The sequence below is a fragment of the Coloeus monedula genome (assembly GCF_965178545.1).
Source record: "Coloeus monedula genome assembly, chromosome: 5".
Lineage (NCBI taxonomy): Eukaryota > Metazoa > Chordata > Aves > Passeriformes > Corvidae > Coloeus > Coloeus monedula.
Genome location: NC_138785.1, coordinates 24,412,969 through 24,435,752, shown reverse-complemented (window position 1 = coordinate 24,435,752; position 22,784 = coordinate 24,412,969). Strand labels below are relative to the sequence as shown.

The 22,784-nt window shown below is 35.3% G+C and overlaps 1 protein-coding gene across 2 annotated transcripts in view; it reads right to left on the bottom strand.

Annotated features, from left to right (window-relative positions):
* The window catches only part of FSTL5 (follistatin like 5), a gene marked incomplete at both ends in the record, with an annotated part of 250,145 nt that overhangs the window by 61,880 nt on the left and 165,481 nt on the right, over positions 1-22,784 (bottom strand). For both annotated transcript variants that reach the window (XM_082281448.1, XM_082281449.1), the window contains one exon: positions 6,671-6,791. In XM_082281448.1, coding sequence (XP_082137574.1) covers positions 6,671-6,791 — 121 coding nt within the window. The remainder of the gene's footprint in view (positions 1-6,670; positions 6,792-22,784) is intronic.

The window sequence follows — 22,784 nt, the reverse complement described above, 5'->3', positions numbered from 1 at the left end:
TCTGTAGTCTATCAGCCATTCCTCCCAGTTTGGTGCCATCTACAAAACTGTTGAAGGTAGAACTCTGCCCCATCATTCAGATCATAAAGATGTTAAACAAGACAGGTAGCCTTCTGGACAAAATGTCCACACAGTTGGATAACCGTGTTACATAATGGGTGAACAACTGGCTCACTGGTCAGGAACAAAGAGTTACAGTGAATGGGGCAATATCTGGCAGGGATCCAGTCCCTAGTGGGGATCCACAGGCCTCCATCCTCAGCCCAGTTCTCTTCAACATCTTATTAACGACTTGGATGCAGGACTTGAAGGAATACTAAGCAACTTTGCTGACAACACCAAATTGGGAGAAGCTGTTGACTCCCTTGAGGGCAGAGAGGTCCTGCAGAAAGATGGGCAATCACCAACTGCATGAAGTTTAACAAGGGAACATGCCAGATTCTGCACCAGGGATGGGGCAACCCTGGTTGTGTGTATAAACTGGGGAATAAGGTGCTGGAGAGCAGCACTGTAGAAAGGGACCTAGAGGTCCTGGTCGATACCAGCAGTGCCCTGGCAGCCAGGAGGGCCAAGCGTGTCCTGGGGTGCATCCCACACTACTCTGCACTGGGGAGGCCCCACCTCGAGCACTGAGTGAAGTTTTGGGGACCACAATACACAAAAGACACTGAGTGGTTAGAGAATGTCCAAAGCAGGGCCACAAGGATTGTGAAGGGTTTTCAGGTGAAGCCATATGAGAAGTGGCTGTGGGCACTTGGTCTATTCAGCCTGGAGGAGACTGAGGGAAGACCTCATTGCAGACTACAGCTTCCTTGTGAAGGCAAGGGAAGGGGTAGACACTGATCTCTTTGTGGTGATCAGTGACAGGACCTGAAGGAGTGGCATGAAACTGCGTCACGGGAGGTTTAAGTTGGATATCAGGAAAAAGTTCTTCACCCAGAGGGTGTTTGGGCACTGGAACAGGCTCCCAGGAAAGTGGTCACAGCACCAAGCATGATAGAGTTCATTAAGTGTTTGGACAATGCTCTCAGGCACATGGTGTGACTCTTGGGCTGTCCTGTGTAGGACCCGGAGTTGCACTCAGTGATCCTGATGGGTCCCTTCCAACTCAGCAGATTCTGTGAACCTATGTATAAGACTAGTCTTATGAGTTTTTTTATTAATAAAATATAAGAATTGTTGACATCAATTTTCCAAGGTTTGAAAACTTGCTGCAGTATATGCTTGCCAATTAAAAACCTTCTACATACCACACATCAGTAGTGTCAGTGGCATCACAGTGGACATATTCCTATTGGTAATCAATAGCTAAGCAAGATTTAAAAATCCTGCTATGTAAACTTCTTAGATGAATAACTATTCATCTTATCCTTAATTTTTTTATAGAGAGAACTTGCTTGAGGTTGTTTCTAACAATTAAAAAATATTAACTTTAATAGGATTAAAGAAGTATATTTTCTATTCGCCAAAGTTTTGTTTAATGCAGCTGTAAAAATGTGGAATACTTAGGCTGTGTCACAAAACACAGCTGGTTAGAGGATGAAATATCAGTTGATAATGAAAGAAGATAACAAGATCAAAAATTAACTGTGTCTATTTTGGCCTGAGATTAAATATTTTCAAATCCTATTCAACTGTTTAAAAGGAATGTCTCAGCATGCTGTCCCATTAGATCACAGAAATGCCTTACATTTCTACATTACAAGAAATACACAAATGTACTTTATCTCAGAGAGGATGCAAGAATCAGTAGGTTTCAGGGATATTTAAACCCAGTTAGAGGATGGTCTCTTCAACAAAACCCCAATATGCAAATTGAAAAAATGCTAATATAATAACATAGGAGAAGGTTAAAAATTAGATAATATGGCTTTTAGTTTATTAAGACTACCAGCTGAGAGGAAGAGCTTATAAAAATCAGAGATTTAAGGTTTATATTGATTTTCTGAAAAGGACTTTGCTTTCATGGAAGTGGGTCTTTATTTTCCTCTAAAGCCTGATATTCCCACTCCTATTTCCTCTCCATTTCTTCCCTGTTCTATCTGCTCTTGCATAGCATTTCTGAGATCCATACTGAGACCTTGCCTTCCCCACTGTGTTCTTCAGACTGAGCCCCACTTGACTGCACATTCAGTGATCTCAACATTTTTTGGCACCTCAGCTCCCAGTCTTGCCCTGCCTCACTTCCTAAAATCCAATTTTCATGTCTGCCTGTTCAGCATTTCTTGACACAATGTCCTTTAGGTAGCCTCCCACATGTTGTAGATTTCCCACTGCAGCAAAGCCAAATGGCTAATTCTTCCACTTTGTCTCTGGAAAAGCAAGGACCTCCACTTCCTTACAGACAGGATTGCCATCACTGAACACTCTCAAGCATCTCAGCAACAGAAACAACTTTTAGGACCAAGAGCAAGGCATTGCAATTAATTGTGTTCTGACTACATATGCAAGGATATTTTTTGTCTCTTTTTGTGTCAGTGAAATATTCTCATTGCATATAAAACCTTATAGGTATTTAACTGTCACACCTTGACAGACTTCTACTGAGCACACGTGAAGAGAATTTTTTTTAACAGTCCAATTTCAAAGAATTTTCATTGAATAGAAAAAGAAATTAATTAGTTTTATTTGGGCAAAAGGCATGCAATATTTTGGATGCAATATTATCGTTAAGAAAGTTCTAGAAAATACTGTAAGTGAAATCAAATTCTTCCTAAACCAACAAATAAAATCTCACCCTGCATGACAAAATGTTATTGTCACTAAATTAACTACTTAAGGGTTGTTAGAAGAAGTGAAAGTGAAGAGAGGACCTCAATGCTCAAATGAAAATATGTCTGAGTTTTCTTTTACTACCCCTTATTTCTATAGTAGATTGCTTTAGCACTGTTTTCCCAGGCACAGAGGTTCTTGCATGACAGTAGGGCTTATTTCTTGCCCGACCTTTCCTCTATTTGCTGCCATTTTCCTCTTTTCTCAGCAACTCTCTGTCTGGTAGGTTATCTATACAACTAGTAATGTTTTCAACCCTCCTTTTGCATGATAATTTTTATTTCATGTTACCCTGAAGCCTATTTGTAATATTCTACTAAGAAAGAACTGTGCAACTGAGGCATGCAGACAGCTGAAATACAAGTGCAGCTACGGGCTCAGTCTATAAAGTTAACTTGATGCGACAAGTTCAACGTGAAGTCTTTGGGGTTCATTTGAATCACCTTTTTTATTTGTTTATTTTGTTTTGGGTATTTTTTGTTGTTGTGGCTTGGGGGTTTTTTTTTGTGTAACTGACCATAAATATCACCAGAAATGAAATTTTAAGTACACAATTAATTGCTCTCACTGACTTTCCAAGAGATATGCTCTAGCATCTTAACCTAAAGAAGCTTACTTAACGAGGGAGACATCATTACATAGGTTAAAAAAGGAGGGGAGACACTGCATGTTTGTATTTAGCAGAGTAATGTATAACACATAATTGAGTGAATTCTGTATCCCTTATCTTTCAATCCAACAAGCAATGTGAGACTGTTGGTTCCAAATATGGTGGATACGTAACTATTCAATACCTCTAACATTTGCTATAAAACCTTCTGAGTATTACTTCAGTCGGATCTGATGGGGGAAGGGGAGGGAGAAAATAGTCTATTCAAGCTGTCTTGAATCCAGGGAGAATGTATGCGTTTAAAAAAGAAACAGGTGGTATCTATAGCGAACTAGGTTCTTCTAATGATGTATAGAACAACTCTTCTGTTAAACTGAGATGCTTTGGAAAAACAAAGCTGGCAAACAATTCTTCAGACACTATACATTCCCAACTTATATCTGACCAAGGGACTGGATTCTCCTATATTTACCTTAAGGTATAAAAACTACTGATCTTATTTAAGCATCACTGATATATTAGAAGAAAAATAAAGGTCAAACTGAGAGACTCAGATTCATTTAGTCATAAAGTCTGAGTCATATAATCTCAAATTTATATGCACTGAAAGTTTTAAGTATTATGTAAATACTAATAATTAAGATTTTTGTGAAAGAGTTACTCCTTCCTGATCACATTTCTTTTGTAGTTTATATGAAGTATTAAATATCAACTTATAGTATTGCTTACAATATTTACTTTACCATTTTATTTGTCCAAGAGTAGACTGATTTTTTCACTATAAAACAAGTTTTTTACAGTGCTCATTAAGTGTATTTTTAAGACTCCAATGGAAGCTCATTATTTTTTACTACTGTGCTAGATAATTCAAAACTAAAAAAAACCTTAGATTTTAATCGTAAGTCAGATTTATATATATAAAAATTGCATACTAGCCTAAAATATATGATTTTTTTTCTAAAAATATATAGCTGTACATAAATGGAAACCAAGAGAGAACTTAAAATTTAATTACATTGTTTTCATTGAACCTTCATATTAGATCTTTGTGATCAACGTAGTCTCATTATCCCATTAACCTTTTGACTGACTCTCTAGTTAATACAAGTATCATTATACTAATTAGTCGTTATCATAGCTCCAAATACTGACCATCATGCCTGTGCTTAAGAAGATTATTCCTTAGAAGTACAGGTCTAAACTGTGGAAGAGCAGTTCATCTGACCTTTAATCTCAATGGATTGAACTCCATTTATCCACAACATACACAGAAAATAATCCTACTGCTCAAAAGGCCTCCTTTTCCTGTTTCTTGCTCCCCAAAACAGCAACATCCAAAATCATTTAGGAAGGTATCATTCCAGTGCCAGCTTTTGGAATAGCAGCAATCTGAGGTTTACAGGGGTTTCCAGATGAAAAAACCCAATTTCTTGGCAGACACTTTATCACCAGAAAAATCTACATTTGTCCTCCTTCACGTCTCTCAAATTATATTTCTTGATTTTCTAGTCTTGCAGAAAACCTTCTAAAACTTAAGTGGAGTTTTGCCTCATTATGTGCTGAACTGAGCCAAACGTGAAGAATCCTAGTATTTTAACTCTTGCTATGCACCTCTGGGGGATTATTTACACATTGGGATCGGTAAGGAATGTGTTGATAAGAATATAATTTTGTTGATAATTTAGGGTAAACCAGACCCTATAAAACAGCGGAGAATGTTGTCCAAGAACCTACTAATGTGTTCAGCTTGCCAATAACTCTGCTATGTATGCAGGAATTAAAATATGAACAAACTTCACTTCAGTCTTCTCACTGGTTTAGCCAGTACTTGCTACCTGGCTTTTCAAATGACAGAAAATAACCCCAGAAGAAAAATTTGGAGGAAAAGATGTTGACGCCATGTATTAGCTCAGGGACAACACTCTATCTACAATGTGTTGTGGGTCAGGAGGGAAAGAAGTTGGGGAAAAAAAGCTGAGATATATTGATAGATAAATCTTATAAGCCAGCTTCCTGGAGAAATGTAACAGCAGAGACAACACGTTTATAAAACTGCAAACAAGCACTAAATGTCAAAGTAATTTAAAATGTGAAGATATTAACAAGAGAAAAGGGGAAAAAGTCTATTAAAAGAAGAATGAATCATATTAAAAGCCAAAATAATCTTGGAAGCTGTATTTCATATGTATATAAATGTAAGATAAGAATAACAGAAAAAAATTCAGCATTCTTGAATGAGATGTCAAAAAAAAGTCAGCCTAATAAGGGTTTATGCAAGTGATTAATAACTAACAAAACAAAGAATGATTGTAATAGCAGTGGCCAGGAAAGTAGGGCTAGAGTATGCCTCAGGAGAGAAATAGGGTCTCTTCATGCAAAGCAAATTTGGAGAAGATTGGAGTCAAACATGATTCTGGATAGGATTAATTAACAACATGGAATGACAAACACTGGTAGTTTACTGCAGAAAGGGAGTCTTAAGAGTCAAAGATAAATATGAATTGAAATACCATGAAAGTACTCAAAGAAAAAAAAAAGACATTAAATCTCAGTGGTGATAAAGCACACCCTTCATCACTGGAAAAGAACTGCTTAAAATAATTTAGGAAATAAATTGCATATAGGAAAAACAGCTAGGACAGGGTACACCAGCTCTAGAGAAGGTAAAGGCCTGTCTTCAGGGCACGACAGTTAAGTTTTGTCCAAGTACAGAATTCAATGAAGTGCTACCTGGAACTTGAACAGATGCAGGAAAATATAAAAATCAAGACTTCAAATCCAGGTGCCTCAAGTTAATCTACTAAAATCATGGTTAGATTTCAATATCATAAATGTGAATTTAGAAGCCTGCATCAATTACAGAACCTTCTGGGAAGTGCATTCTATTAATCTTATATTCAACAAAACAGTCTCAACATTAGAAACTTACACACTTATTTTTCCCAATGTGTTCTCCAGGTTACTAAATTAGTATCCAAAACTACTTTATCTGTGTATACATGCATATATAAACCACTTATTGTTCTGCATAACATCACAGGTGCAAAGCAAGTCCTCTGGACTATCTTTAAACCTTTTAATAGTTATTATTGATATGGAAGCAGTAAATTAAAATTATTGTGTTCCATTATTTTTAAGGTTACTTGAAGGAGATCAATGAAGAAAAAATTATATATCTTTTTCTATTAAGCTGTAACACAATACAAAAAAAAGTAAAACAGCAACAACAGATCTGCTTAACAAAATCCAAGTTTCTTATGACTTGATAATTGGAACATTTTTCCTTACCAGTCACCTGGAGAATATGAGTTTGATAGAGCTTATCATACCCATCAGCAAAGCAGGTGTAATTTCCCATATGAGTTGTGGTAACCTTAGTGATGTACAAGGACCCATCATCTCCAAAATCCTACCAGGAAAGATTAAAAACAAGGTTATCATAATTCAGCCCACATCTCTACAGTAATTATGCTCATCATCTTGGCAACAAAGCTGTGATACAAGTATCAGACATCACAAATATTAAATCAGAATATCTGACAGTAATCTGAAATTCAAATATTATACTTGTGAATGGTGGAGTTGTTTATACTTGCTACCTATATTGTGACTGTAAAAGAAAACACAACTTTTATATTAACAACTAGTTAAACTCTGCAGAAGCAACATGTTTATTTAGTTATGACAGTTATTTGCAGAAGAAAAGCTGTTGAGGATTGGATCCGACCAGAGGGAAAAAATAAATCTCTGCAAAAATGAACAAGTTAAATGACATCCTGTGGAAGTGTTGTCATCTTCTGTAATGAACAGACAGACCAAAAAAAAAACCACCTCATTTTTCTTCAATTCTTCTCATTAGATTCAGGGATACATTGCAGAAGCACTACTGCTGTAAACTAATTTCAGTGATCTGGGATTCCTGAAAGCAAATGTTTGTGGTCAAGGCTGAGGCAAAGCAGGCTTTTAGTACATCATCGTCTTCTATGTCTTTTGGCACTGGGTTCCATGCCAGCTCAGCAAAAGGCCCATATTTTCCCCTCTTTCTGTTGCTGCTGATACAGTCCTGAAACTCTGTAGATCTTCGTGACTCTCACCAGATCCAATTCTGGGATGACTTTGTCTTTCCTTATCTGCACATTCAAATACAGTCTCCATGTTCTTCCTGGGTCACCTGTTGTTCCTTACACCTTCTTCCTTTTATTTGAATTCTCTCAAGAGCTCATTGTTCATTAATACAGACTTCTGGCTGCTTTTGATTTACTGTTCATTGCAAAAGCCTGTTCTTGAGCATTGAGGAGGTCATCCTTGAAAATCAACCATTTCTCTTAGACCCCGTTTTCTTTCAGCAAGATCTTCTATGGGATTCTTCCAAGCACATCCTTGAATAGGCTGAAGTCTTCTCTCCTGAAGTCCATGGTTGTATTGCTTTTTGCCCTGCTGTCTTATCTTAGGCTCCTCAACTCTGCCATCTCATAGTCACAGCAGCCAATGTTGTCCTCACCTTTGTATCTCCAACCAGTTCTTCCTTATCAAGTTTCTTCACAAACTTTGTAACCTCTTCTATAAATTCCTCAATTCCTATTAAAGACTTTATCAAAAGCTTCCAAAAACAAAAGCTTCAGCTACAATACCTCGTTCAGGAAGTCCATAAATTGCACAGTAAAAGAAATTTGATGGAAAATATTACTATGTGCTGCCTTATTCTTACATTCTATCCTCTGGATGTTATCAATGACAAAATACTGGGCTACATTAACTTCTGGTTCATTGTGACTGTACTTGCACTCCTCCATGATCTTACCTATGGCTTTTCTAATTTATTGAGGTTTATTTTTTTTCAGTTCTCAATTTCCAGTTTTTGTTCTTACCCAAAGAACATAATCTCCTATTTCATTCAAGATTACTTTCACTATAACATCTTGAGTCTTTTTGTAGACTGAAATTTAAACACGAAAACTGAAGCATCTATGAAATTCCCTTTAATTTCTCAGTTTTCTTTCTTTAAACATACTCAAAATATTATTCAAAAAACATATGTTTCTATGTATTTCTTTCTTTTTTTCATCCAAAGATGTTTGGGCAACTAAATTTCACATTTGCACAACTCTGTGCTTACAATGATTCTGCCAGTTGTTCATTGGAAGAAGAAGACAACCCACCTATTTAACCTACCTGGTAATCCTGTCAATAACTTGTCTTTCTTAAGATAACTACAGGTTTCTATATTAGCACTTTGGTTACACAGAAAATATTTCTACCAAATCTTCAATATACCATTGCATGTTACCACTGCAAAGATCAAAAAAGGGACCCTCTTTAAGACTTTTTATGCGAACCAATACCATTGGATTTCCCTTCAGAATAACCCACACGACTAACTTCAAAAAACTTCCCTATTGGATGTTCTGATCTTTATCTCTTTCTAAAATATATGACGCAGAAGATCAATTTACTTTTCCCCTCTTACTAGCTGAACACATGTTTTCAAGGTGTTCCTCTTTAACAACATTTTTAGTGGAAGATGAAAGAACAGCGATTCAAAAGAGCCACACTACAGGTACTTACATTTTATCTGGAAAATGGATATTGTTATTGCTGTCTAAAACTTTTTGCCTAATCTCTGCCATATGTATTTGTGAACAAAATAGGGCATAGGATGGAGTGTATAAAAATTCAGCTGCTACAATGCAGTCTGGAGACTGGTTTACTTTACCATTCCTTATGCTAAATTATTAGATATTGCTTTGAAGCACACTTACCTGTTACAGCCTTTTAACTAGCTCATTGCAGGACATGATATCTTTAGGTACCATAGCTATTTTTTAAGTAAACGGGTGTCTGTGTTATGGTTTCTCCCTTCTTTTTCATAGAAACAATGGATGAAACATCCCTCAGGTTATTTTACATTAGTATCTCAATAGAATTCACACATAATGACACTCAAGAGAGTTAGAATTTTATGGATAGCGTTTTTTGTTGGTAGTGGTGAGTTTTGTCTGGTTGGTTGGTTTGGTTTTTTTGCAACTACAAAATAAATGTCCCTAGCTTATTGTTATACCGAGTTCAATGTTTGTTTTGTTAATTAAAGCAAACTACTCAATACAAAGTGAACTTAATGTGGTAAGCAGCATTTGAAAATGGATGGTGAAGTGCAAAGAGAGCTATTTGACATTGCATGTTGACAAGCATTTAGTGCCTTATTGACTAACTCAAAAACTAAGTAATTAAAAAAAACCTGTATCTATACTGACACACAAATATCTTTGACACAGAGCCTTCAAACATCAACAGCAAAAAACACAGAAAAGTGGTTTTTTACCTTTTGGAAAATATATTTGATCACAGTAAAAAAATTGCTACAAGCTCAATTTTTGTTCTCCTACTGTTCAAATAGAAATGGCAAGGTACTTTAAAAATTACATTGAGAAACCCTAATTATTTTTGTCATACTTAAAAAGATAGAATTGAACAATTATCTTAACAATGATTCCACTGCAATTCTGTTCTCCTGAAGAACTTGACATTTTACAAATCATGATATATGTTATGAGTAATGAGTAAAATAACATGAAAAGAAAACTTTAATTTGATAGTGAATCTTTGCTTTGGTTCCTTACTGCTTATAAAACAGAAACTAAAGGTGATTTTTGGTTCTGAATCAGCAATTATTTCCTTGGAGTTTGTAACTTGCTTTCATATGCTAACACTTTCCATATAAGAGAATTTACGACCATTTGCCAGTACTTCTTCATTAAAAGCTATAGAAAGACTGTTCCAGCTTCCTCCCCACAGGAGAACATACAATGAAATAGACTGCTTGAATTTTTTCATCATCACAGAAGCTAGAAGTGGTTTTGGTTTGGTTTGTGGCATTTTGGTTTTGGTATTTTTTCCCAGCATTTGTTGCCAATATACCGCTCTCTTAAATAACTTTTTGGGTTTTTGTGCTTGGCATAAATAATAATAATTGAAAAAATCCAATAAAGAAAAGAACATAGGCTATGTGAACTGAAGATGTGAATTCTTACTTACATTATCCTCAAATAGAAAAAAAAAGTTTATTGTGTCCTTAATAAATGGAATTAGCAAACACCAAATATTTTTAATTCATAGCTTTTCATATTACCTTTATTTCTATTTGCAGTCTTTAACCAATCTACAACAAAGGAAAAAAATATATTGTTTGGTCTCTTTTTTACTGATGGTTAGCAGAGTTATCATAGTTCAATTATAATGATAACAAACTCTGGGTGGGGGAATTTCCCTTCTTTCTAAAGGAAAATCTTGATTTTCTAATGGGAAAAGTCAAAAACCACCACATCATCTGTCTCTGAGCTGATCAGGTAGAAAATTTGAAGCTAAGAATTAAAAATTTTATTGGTTTCCTAAAGGAAAGCTGGATCAACAATTGCAACCAAACAGATATATCCAGAACAGCAGCTGTTTGCTTGTAAAACACAGCCAAGATACATACCCCCCCTTATTTCCTGTACATCCCTCCAAGCTTTCTGCATTTTATTTCAGTCAACTCATGGAAGTACCAGTAATACTAATGTCCCATTCTTGCTCATATTTTACATACCTTTCAGTATCTCTAACTTCCTTTATTACAAGGACACAGAGAGTAGATAACCTTTTGAGGGTTAACTGAAAACATTTTTTTAAATAATCATTTATGTACGGTTGGTTTGCCAGATAAACTCAGCTCAGGCTTTTCATGCTAATGTCAATGTTACAACTCCTATTTGCCAAGTAATCAGTTTCTCTGTTCACATTGGCAAAGCAATGCAACTCTGCAGTTTGCTATGAACTGTCAGAAAGAAATTATATTCCACAAAGAAATCTGAAAATAATTGCACTTGGCAGAAATCCAAGATGGTTTTTGAAGTTTTCCTTCTAGATTAAGAAGGAAAACAAAACCTACATTTCATAAGGACAAATTTTGCATGCCTTCTCTCAGTCTCATATTTTAAAGCTGCAATAAGAATAAATCATGATCTAGCTTAAGTCCACTGGCTGAAGAATCATCCTGACAGAAAATTGCAAATCATGCCAAAGCTTAAAGAAGAAAAGCATGCAGTCTAACATAAGCACTAGTATAGTATATGCAGTAGAAAGCGACAGGATCTTAAAAGAAACTCCGCTCTGAAGAATGTAATACCAGACACCAATTCGTGACTAGTAATGCAGGCTAGTTTTAGTCAAAGGAAATTAATCCTCCTAAGCTTCTTTTACAGTCGTTTGAGAAAGCTCGAGGTAGCAAAATCCTTTCATGGGACCGTTCAGGGGATCTGTCATTGCTCACTGTTTTAGCTGCCACCCACCTCTCTCTGCTGACCATGAAAACAAACTTCCTAGCTACAATTAGACATTCTAAGTATTCCATTGGTTCCTCTTTTCTTGACACTGGAGAGAACAGAAAGAAAAAAGCAAATAATGACTGAACTTTACAGGCTGTGTTTCATTACTGCCAATAGCTTTACTAGCCTTACTCTGCTGATGACTGGGTAAAGCGGTGATCATTTGGTGAGTAATTCAGAACATCTAACTAAATCTCCAACGCTGAGAAAGTCTTCATGCATATCTTCCTAAGCCTGTATTACAAATGGTCAATGCAGAGGTCAGCCACTACTCTTGCTTCCTAAAATAAGACTTTGTAATGCATGAGCCCAGGCTGTTAGCTGAATTGAGCAGGATTTGGCTGTATGCAGCAAATCTGAAAAAAAGATTCTTTCTCTGACTGTAAATGAACATACTAACACCGTACCTGTTTAGATAATTAATTAGATAGGTATGATTTTCCCTTTATTCTCTGGGATACAGTAAGGGCTGCAATTTCACTTCATGAGGAAACAGTAACAGCTAATAAATGGTAATATCCATTATTCTACAGAAAACACGGAACTGATTTGTGCTTTTCAAAAAATGTCTGTTGATTAAAAATTAGTTTTGCTATTTTGAAATCTAATAATGTTCAAGCCTCCTAAGAACCTGAAGAGGGATGACAGAGAAAAGTGACATAAAATGCCTCAGTGCTAGATCACCACTGAGAATAATGACTTCATTTGATACGTAGATGTGTAAAGAGAATTTGGATTTTTTTTCTTGTTTATGGCAGACACTAGACATAAGTGAGAGCTTTTCCAAAGTACTAGAGCTCTTGAGGCTAGCCATAAAACATCACTAACCTTTTACTTCCCCAAAACCTCTGTAATTTTATGCTATCTTGCTATGAATCTGCAATAAGGACTGCAAATTTATTTAGACATTAAAAATCTCCAACTGAGTAGATGCAGTATATTTTAAATGGAAAATTCAGCATGTTCTGATACAGCTGTCTTTTTTATTGCTTCATGTTACATAGAGATCTTCAGAATGACTCATATACCATTTAACTTTTACTCCTTTTTAACAAAACAAATTGTTATATAATCAGATTTAATCAGATAAATCTATTTGACATTAATTTCTCATATATTTTTCAAGTTCACCTCATAACCAATGAGATGAATAATAATTACCCAATTACCACAGTTTATTATCATTCCCCCAATCGGTTCTTTTTTTCTTTTTTTTTTATCAGCTTTAATTGTAGATGTATTTATTATTACACTCCAAGCTAGCTCTGCAAAGAGAAACTAGCTTTGCACTATGCAGTTTACTTGGATCATATTCCGAAGGTGTCTAACTCTTAAGAGGCCCAGAGAAGCAGAAGTACTGATGTCATTTACCCTTCAAATTTAGAGTTAAGTTTAGAGTTAGATTTGTGGAATAAGCTTTTAGCAAGAGCATCCCCATTTGTACCTTCCTTCTTTAAAGACATTTTATTTGTAGAAAGAGTGCAAAAAAGTCACTGAATACTTCCTAAATTTTTCTGATTCTAAAAATATCACACTATATAATTACACTGTGCTAAGATTTAATATGTTATCAAATATTTAGATTACAAACTATTAAGTTCTAAATTTATAAAGTTTATTAAAGTTTTTGATCTTCCTATTGCATAAGACACTGGATTTCAGTTTTAGTCTCATGAGTCCAAACCCCTTTTCTTATGTTGAAAAAAAATCATATATTTTGTTCCTGAACTGCACTCATCTTAAACTAAAAGAACTCATTTTATTTCATACAAACAAATTTCTCCAGACGTTTCTTTACAAACTCAAGAGAATCTACAAAAAAATACCAAAGAAAACAAACAACCCTTAAATTTTTGTATTACTCAAATTTTCATCCAATTATTATCTAGTCCATCCCATGTATTTATGAACTATCCAGGAGTGAGACAGACAAGTAGGTAGAGTGCCTTCAAGGTTTATGCAATCTACAAAAGCCTTGTGGGATAAACTTTGGTTTGTCACAAACTCCTTAATGTACATGTGATAAACCAATAAACAGACTCAAAAATACCTTTTCAAACAACTTTCAAAGATCTTGCAGATAAAACTACCTAAACGAAAAAAGATAGACATTGGTTGGGAATCCCCTAATATGTGGCAGCTGAAGAGGATATATGGGGGAGAAAAAAAAAAAAAAAAAGAAAAAAATAAACCTAGTACCTTAAAATGATTACAAAATCAGAATGATTCACTTTAGCTCATTCTTAGCACACAAGGGGGGAAAAAAGCATATTATAACTCTAATAGTTTTCTTCAACTTGATCTCTCATTTTAAATACAGCATTAATGTGTGAAGACAACAGCAGAAAGAAAACAGGGCCAGTCACACATTACTTGGATTATAAATACTATGCCACTTGTGCCAGTTTGTTATCAAGTACGTCATATAACAAATGGGCACATATATACTTAGAAAGATTTTGAATGTAATTCCCATATGAAACATTTTTTTCAACTACACACGTGATTACATACAACAAAGTGAGTGACATCCATTCTCTATCCATCTTTTGCTCTTTTCTTATAAAATCAAAATATTGGCAGTTTGAATGCCAGCACAGCAGCTTCACCTAAGGGTTTAGCCAAGATTGACACACTCAATACTGCTGAAATATTTTTCTTAGAGCCTTTTAAATAAACAGCAAATTCCAGTCAACTCGAACTAAGCACTCAGTATGAGCTGGAGTACTACAAATAGATGCTGAATTTATGCTAATAAAATACTGAAAGCTGAGACAATTTACATTTAATAACAATCTTAATTATCTAAGCATCACACACACACTGCCTTTGCTAGAACCACTAATACAACAATCCATGTCCATCAGTCTAATTCTTTATCACAAGAAATCTTTACTAGGCATGATTGATTCCTTCATATCAATGAAAGAAAAGACACTTCAAGGTCACTGGCAGCAACCTTTTACTGTAACCACAGAAACTAGTTATGCAGGAAAAATTCTTTGGGTTTTGTTTTGGAGGTAGGGTTTTTGTTTGTTTTGTTTTCCCTCTCTACAGAAACGAATTGTGATACTTTTTAGTATCGCCTTTGTATTGTCTGGTTCTGGTTTCTGGTCAGGTTAACTGTAGGCCATTGGAAGAACATCCTGGCATAAAGCAAGAAAAATTACAGTGTTCAGAAAGTTTTCAGTAAAAAACCAAAAATTTTCAGCATATGGTGGCACTGACAAACATATTTTCTAGAGCTGTACCAAGTATGACTTCTGTCCTTTTACTGATATGAAGCCAAGATGTTATGGTAAGCCCACAGGCATCACATATTTTGATGGCTCTTCACAGACAATGACAATAGCATAATGCTGAATAACAAAATCTCATTACTTTCTACACATTATTACCAATAAGATATTTCTGTTTCTTCTTTCTGTTACATCTCCTTCTGTTACATATCTTTCTGTTACATCTAGGCTGTGTTTGAGTCACAAAATGAGGTTGGAAATTCCCCATTTCAAAAGGGATTGTGAATAGTCATTATAAATATTTTCTGGATGCTATGAACAAATAAATCTTGCTGATACTTAGATGCTCTGTTCTTATTAAACGCTTATATTTGTTATACATAGAAAGTTTACTATATCCTGCTACTTGCAGGTAAACTGTGTTATTTAAAAGCAAAGTGCCTAATTGAGGTACATGTGTTTCCTGTGTTACAATAGTTCTAAAAAAAACCTGAACACAGTACTGTCAATTGCACAACTAAAAATAAGACCATAAACTCCAGTTAAATTAAATGCTTATATAAAAATATATATGCAAATGAGAGTATCACACTGAGTCATGACCATATTCCTATGCTCTCTTTAAATTGAGCAACAGGTTCTCTCTTCTGTGAGACATCCACTACTTCAATTTTACCACTGCCCCGCCAATCACAGTAAGAAGTTCTCTTCTGTTGCAATAATAGCTAACTCTTTAATAACACACCTCAAATTTCTACAAGATGTACCGAAATAATTTTCCTTCTCAGTACACCATTAATATTTGTCTCCTGTAATTAATTTTTGCTTTTCTAAGTACCGCTTTCTGTAATTGGCCCAAAATTATTTTAGAAGTGCACATCCTTTACAAAACATGAAGCTATATACACTATATTTTCTTTTTTTCACCCTTGTTCTTTGCTTTTATTTTCAACAATGGGACAGCACTGTCCATTGGAAAGATTCTATGCTACTGTCACCATATGAAACTCTATTACTGAAATACCATAATATGATCTTTTTCTTATATACAGTGCAGCCTTACTTTGGAAGACTGAAATGTACAGTTGTTCTTTTTCTCTAGCTAACCCTTGATTTCTATTATATTTTATTCCAGTCATTAGCTGTTGCCAACTGATCATAGAATCCATGTCAGAAATAAGGTTTCTATTAATACAGAGGGGTGGGAGAAAAGGCAGCTTTTTCTTCTCTGTCTTCCTTTTGAAACATTAATTGTTCAATAATCACAGGTTAAACTTCAAAGACTTTTTCACAAATGAATTTCTTGTCTGATGTTAATACTAATGTATATAATGTTAAAAATGTGAAGGCAAAACAGGATTTCAGTCATCTTTCATTAACTATAAGTTACAATTGTAGGAACTGCACAGAATTCATAACACTTGCCAAATTGCTACACAAAATTTTAAATATCTTGTAGACAAAAGTCATATGGTATTGATATTTTACTGTGCCATAGTATGGCAATTCCACTTGATTTCTCATTAACACAAACAGGTCTGTAAAGACAGACTCTTGCCTGGAAGGAGCACAAATTCTACAAAGGAAGGCATGGCTTCCTCCCAGTTAAGTAACAGAACAATTGAAATAAAATGCTTAAAAACTGTTGCTATTAAAATTCTTAAGAGTAAATGGACACAAAAGTTTGCTTTTAAACCAAACAAGGCAAGATACTTCAGATGAGAGTGATAAGAAAGTTTCCTTTTATTAAGGTACTCAGAAATTTATTTTCTATGTAAAAAAAAAAATTCTTTTTCCTCTTCAAGATTTCAATTAAGTATCTATATGCAAATACTTATGATTTGAAAACATTAATATATTTTCCTTAGAAAGTTCTAGAAGGAAAATGTTCATCAGCAAAACCAAAACATATTTAGTAGGTACTTTAAAGTAACTGTCAAAAAATCCAATCACTTCTATCTCACTTTACCCATGAAAGTATAATAAAGAATGCAGATTCAGTGATTCTCTGTAAACTCACCTGAATTTTCCTTACTCAAGGACAATTTTTTACACCAAACCCAATTAGGTATTATTTATAAGCACTGTTTCAGCTTCCCTATTTCTGTTTATAGTTTTAAGCCAGGCATACATGAAAGGAGAATCAGATGGACATCACTGATGGATCTATTTCCCAAATCATACTAAATTAGGAAATCCTATAGTTTATTTTTTCTCTCCTTTTGAACAGAATAATGAAAACACTCTGCCATGGATACAAAGGCTCTTGTATATACCCAAATAGAAAAAGTTCTGAAACTTTTGAAAAGGAAGCTCTAGATTATAAAGAATGCTATGTAAGAATGGTATAAAAATGAAAAAGAAAGGAAGGAAGAATATACATGAAGGTGATAAAATTAACAAGTGAAAGAGAAATCAGTCTGAGCTAAACTAGAATTAATTAAATTTAGATACGAATGGATACACGGTATCAGGTATATGAGTAGACAGATCACTGACCAGTTTGATTCAGAGAAATCTTAGATATAGCAGATATATCCTTTTCTGTTGTCATCCAGTCAGAGTTCACAAAGTGATCAGACTTGGTCTAGATAAACAATTTGCTTCATGTTCACTTTTGCAAGTAGTGGTACCAATTATTTTTCAGATGGGTAGCAATTTTCTTTCTGAGTCAGTACTGAGCAAATACCTTTGTACACTTCTGTGGTATTTTTTTTTAAATTATTATTAGTTTTGAGAATATATAAATGCCAGTTGAGCCAAGTTCCCAATAGATAATTATACCCTATGTATCCTAATTTTTCCTCCTGGGCTGCTCCAGAAAGGGTTTCTCTTTTTTTTTTTTTTTGTATTTAAGAAATTGTGCCTCTCTGTTCAGTGAAACAGAGTCCTGGATATCAAAGCACTTTTACTGCTGGTGATATGGCCCTCCTATTTAATGTACTACGGCAATGACTGGAAAGTCAGGACTGTGAGCCATAGGAGGCCATTATTAACAAAGCATCTTTCTCATGATCTTAAGAAGGAGTGACCTTTACTGCTAGCTCTAGCATAGTCTGGGTTGCTCTTTCAAGACTTCTTTTCTAAAATAATAACCTGAAAAGCTTAGTCTTCTTTTTGTGTATTATAAAACCCTTCCTCATAATTCTTCTGAAAGCTGTGAAAAGCATGAAGTCTACAAGAGTAACAAAACTACTGCAAAATGACCTGGGCAAGTAAGGAGAAATAAATATGTAACTAGTAATAAAATTATTCAGAAATGATCCTGTTTTTCACCCAGTTGATGGAATATATATAGCAAAAGAAGTGAGAGGAGTAAGTTTATAACCGTACATAAAAATCAAACTGCAATTTTTTGATGAGCTAATCGGAAATTAATAGCACAAACTGAATTTGCTAGTAACAGCAATACTGAATGCAGACATAACCTGCATCTCTATATACATATACAGAAAAGAGCAGAGAAAACAGTGAATTTGAACTGAAAAGAAGAGGCTGAGGAAGAAAGATATTATGGGAGTGAAAAAAGATGCTTAAGAAGTTTTAGAAGTTATCTTATGACACAAAATATAAACCAGCTTTCCACTAATTTTAAAATACAGGGAAGATGGGCAAGAGTGAAAAAAAATGTGTGATAAAAGTTCTGGTGCCTGAAAAAAAAGGAGTAGGAGTTACTCCTAAATTCAAGCTCCAAATGTACTTGACAGACATCTGTATGTGCAGCTATCCTGCACCACCTGGATTAGCTTTGGGATGTTCCTAACTGAGCACGCCAGTCTAAGGTGCAGAACAGTACTCCCATCCATTTGCCCAAATTTCATCTTTCATTATTAATTATCAAGAAGGACATGGCAGAAACTAAATTCTCCTGAAAAAAAGACGAGAACTAAACAGTAATAGGTGTGATTATTATACAGTGGGGAAAAAATACAGCTTTGGAACTTTAAAATATTTTTTACATCTTATAGTTATGACGCAACAACAATGGGCCTTGCAAAATATTACATGGCAGGTATGTATGCCCTCAAGTAACTGAGCCAGGTATCTGTTCAGAGAGGTGAACTCACAAGACCAACAAGACCAAAAATGGCTTTACAAAATCAGTTGGCATTAGATATGCCATTATTAAAGGAACAAGGGAACTGCGGAATCTTAAATCTTAATCCATTCACAATGCAACATTATCAGTTGAAGAAGCCTGAGACAAAATGAAACAAATCACTGATCAAATATCAGAGCTCTTCCAATCACTCCAAACCTAAGGTTGGTGCCATGGTTGAAGTCCATATTCTAAACCTTGTGACTCATGGGGCGGAGGCAATGTCTGTAATGATGATTGGGTTGATGATTGCAACTGCAGTTACATTTGTAATGGTTGGGATAACTATTGTACACTGCATAATTGCTTGTGTCATTTTTCTGCTGCTTCTGTCTTTTCTCCTCTGACTTTTCTACAAACACATCACCCCACTGGACAACCTGTGAAATGAGAAAAAGGTCCCAGGAAGACACTGTTTGAGCCACAGGGCGATGTAAGAGACTTAAAGACCACAACTGCCTCAAACATTGTCAAGGCCACAGAAGTGACTTGCCATAAAATAAGTCAGCACAGTGTGAACTTGAGATAAGGACAGAAGACATGAATTTGCAACAGGAAGGCATTTATTCCAGGCCTAGAGGAGTTGAAGTGTGGTTAACACATCCTGGTTAATGTATCCAGACAAAAATTCCCACTGTGGCAAACTATGAGAAAGGAAACACACGCTACCCCAAGTTATGGGAATATTTGTGACCACCCATGGATACCCACAACTTGGACTGCATAAAAGTGGTATCTCCAGAAGGACTACCGAGAAGACCAGGGTGAAGAAGGACCAATGGGATGCCTCTGGATCCACAGTGTGGTGACTATTTTCTGCTTGATCTCGCTCTCCTTCTCTGCCCCCCCGCTCCTTCCTATTTCTTTCTATCTCTGTACCTCACATTTACTGTTAAATAAAATCCGTAGTACTGACTTCAGCAGATGGTCTCATTTGACTTTAATTCAGGCAGAGGCATCTCTCAACTGGATCATAACAAGTGGAGTAGAAAAAAAAACAAAACAAAACAAAAATGGTATTCAACTCATGAAACAGAAAAGATAATAATACATCCTACTTAAAAAAATAACTGTGTAACAGATAAAGGGCAATTCATTATAGATAAAAATAGAAACATGCTGACTTTGATGAGTCACTGTTAATCAAATCCAACCACCTCATCAGAAAAATCAGTAGAAAATATCTGAGAGAGATGTAACGTGTTTAAGAGGTGTCATAAGCATAACATAAAAGGAAAACGTGCAACTGGGCTTTTAAAGTGAACCTCACATATAACTTCATATATATATCCTGGTTGTAACACACAGAATACCACATAGAAGATCACACACTGAAATTGCTGCACTGAAATTTACTGGTAAAAACTCAAAATAAACTGATCAGGATCCAGATTTTGTATTGAAAACAACTGCCAGCTTTTTGCCCATGGTACTACAATTGAACAGTTTTATTTGTTCATTGTTGAACTATGAGTTACTGACTTCCAAAAAGGAAGAGGTTAGGAGCATCACGTCTGAAAGGAAGTAAGCTCTGGTGCTCCCTTCATGTCATAGGACCTCTACACTTTCCCTCACACAAGCAATAAGATGGCCCCTTGGCAAAACTTCAGGGAGGAGAAAAACCTCCTCAGGAATGAAACAAGAGCATGCAGAGCTTGCTGCAGCAAATCAGAAAGTGAGTGCATTGACTGCAAGCAGGCATTCCCTCTTTTAGGGCATTTGAGAAAAAATAAATAGGTTTACATGAATGTTCAATACCTTTTTGTCATGGTTTAGGTATGGTATTCCCTAATTTAATGCTCTTAGTGAAACATGCCAAACCATGTGGAGCTCAATCACGCCACCTCCCCCTGCGGCAGCCTGGAGAGGAGAACTGGAGAAATTCTCAAGAGGGAAAGATCATGGGTTGAGGTAAGAACAATTTACTGGAAATAGCAATGGAGTAAGACAACAAACAGTAATAGCAACAATACTAATGACAGATTATACAAGAAGAAAAGAAGTGAATGATTCATATTTGATTGCTCACCTGCACCCACAGAAACCCCCCAAAACACCTGACTTCTCCCTTTGTGACACAACTCAGTGGAAAAGGGAGCCCTTCCCCCATTTCTGAAAAATGACATGAGGTGGTATAGAATGCCCTCAGAGTCCCAGACATGCTCCCTTCCTGGCTACTGCAAAAATTTACCATGTCTGGCCAGAGCCAGGACACTACTCTCTTTTGACTATTAATTTAAGCCCCCTAGTTAATATCCTAACTCTTTTTTTTTTTTTTTTTTTTTTAATTTCTAAGAGTTGTTTTATCTGATTTGGGGAGCAGATAAAAAAGATTGAAGAATATTTCCCTGACATTTATGGTTCGCTTGGGACTCTGTTGGAAGCAAAAACACACAAGCACACAGACACAAATTTTTCTCAGACAGGGCATTAATATTTCTAACCATCATATTAAAGTCATAACTGTGTTGTACTAAGAACAATTCAAGAATTCATAAAGAGAAGCTTGTATGTGGGTCCATACTATCCCATGGGAGAAAACAATGTTGAAAGGAATAATTCATGAGGTTCTCCTGACATTTTTCTTAAGAATAATTAAAGGAACAAAGGATGAGAAGCTGGAAGAAAAAGAAGAGGTCAGATGTCTGGAGTCCTTTCTAGGAAAGGTGCTTAGTGTTTTGGACAATCTGGAAACCTTTCTGTCAACAGTTGCTGATCAGAACTCTACAGAATGGAAGCTATCACATTCTTCAGAAAATGTTAGCTTTTAGTGGCATTCTCCTTTACAGTGTTTTGGGTTGTGTTTTTTCTTGCTGGACGAAGGGCAAATATGTCAAGAAGAAAACACCAGCTGTCACCAAAAAGTGACAGTTTTAATGTGCAAATTAATTCTACCAAGATAAAGAAATGAGAAGTTTTGAAAAAAAAGATAACCTATACATAACTTCAAAACTCCCAAAATGGAAATATTACATGCTTTCCATGAAGGCAGCCTAAAGAAAGATATTATGAGCTTTTACCAAGAGGAAGAAGTTGAATGACACTATTTTGAAAAGTTATTGTTAAACTTTGCATGTGGACAAATCTCAGTAGATCTTCAAAAACTGTAAGAAAAGGGGCCGAGATCTTATAATTGTGATTGCTCCCATGTACAGGAAAGAACCTGAAGGCAAAGCTGGAATAAAATATCAGAAAAACAATAAAGTAAAATAAGTTATGAAGACTTTAAAAAGTGAATGAATTAACACTAAAAAAGTAATACGTGTTGCATTTGGGAAATACATCTGCTATTTTTCATACATGGGAATTATTATCTCTAATGAATAGTAGGTTAGATAAAAACAAGAGGAAAGTGGAAAGGCAAATATTAAATTTAAGATGCAGGAAAACAGCAAGCAAAAAAAAAGCCTTTCTATATGTGTACTGAAATATCAGCAAAATGCCCTGTGATATCAGTTCTGTAGTGAGTCACAGCATAATTATATTACAATTTAAGTAAAATTTGCAGAGACATATAATTTTTCATAATTTCACTCGGATGCTAATTATCCCTGCCTCCCATCAGTTTCAGTAAGAGAAGGACTAGTAGCAAGATGCCCTACTTCCACAAATAGTAGTTATTAGTACCATAAGAAGAGTTGAGTAGTACTAAGGACTTACAAAATTATCAACTGGATATTACCAGTAATATTATTAACACACGC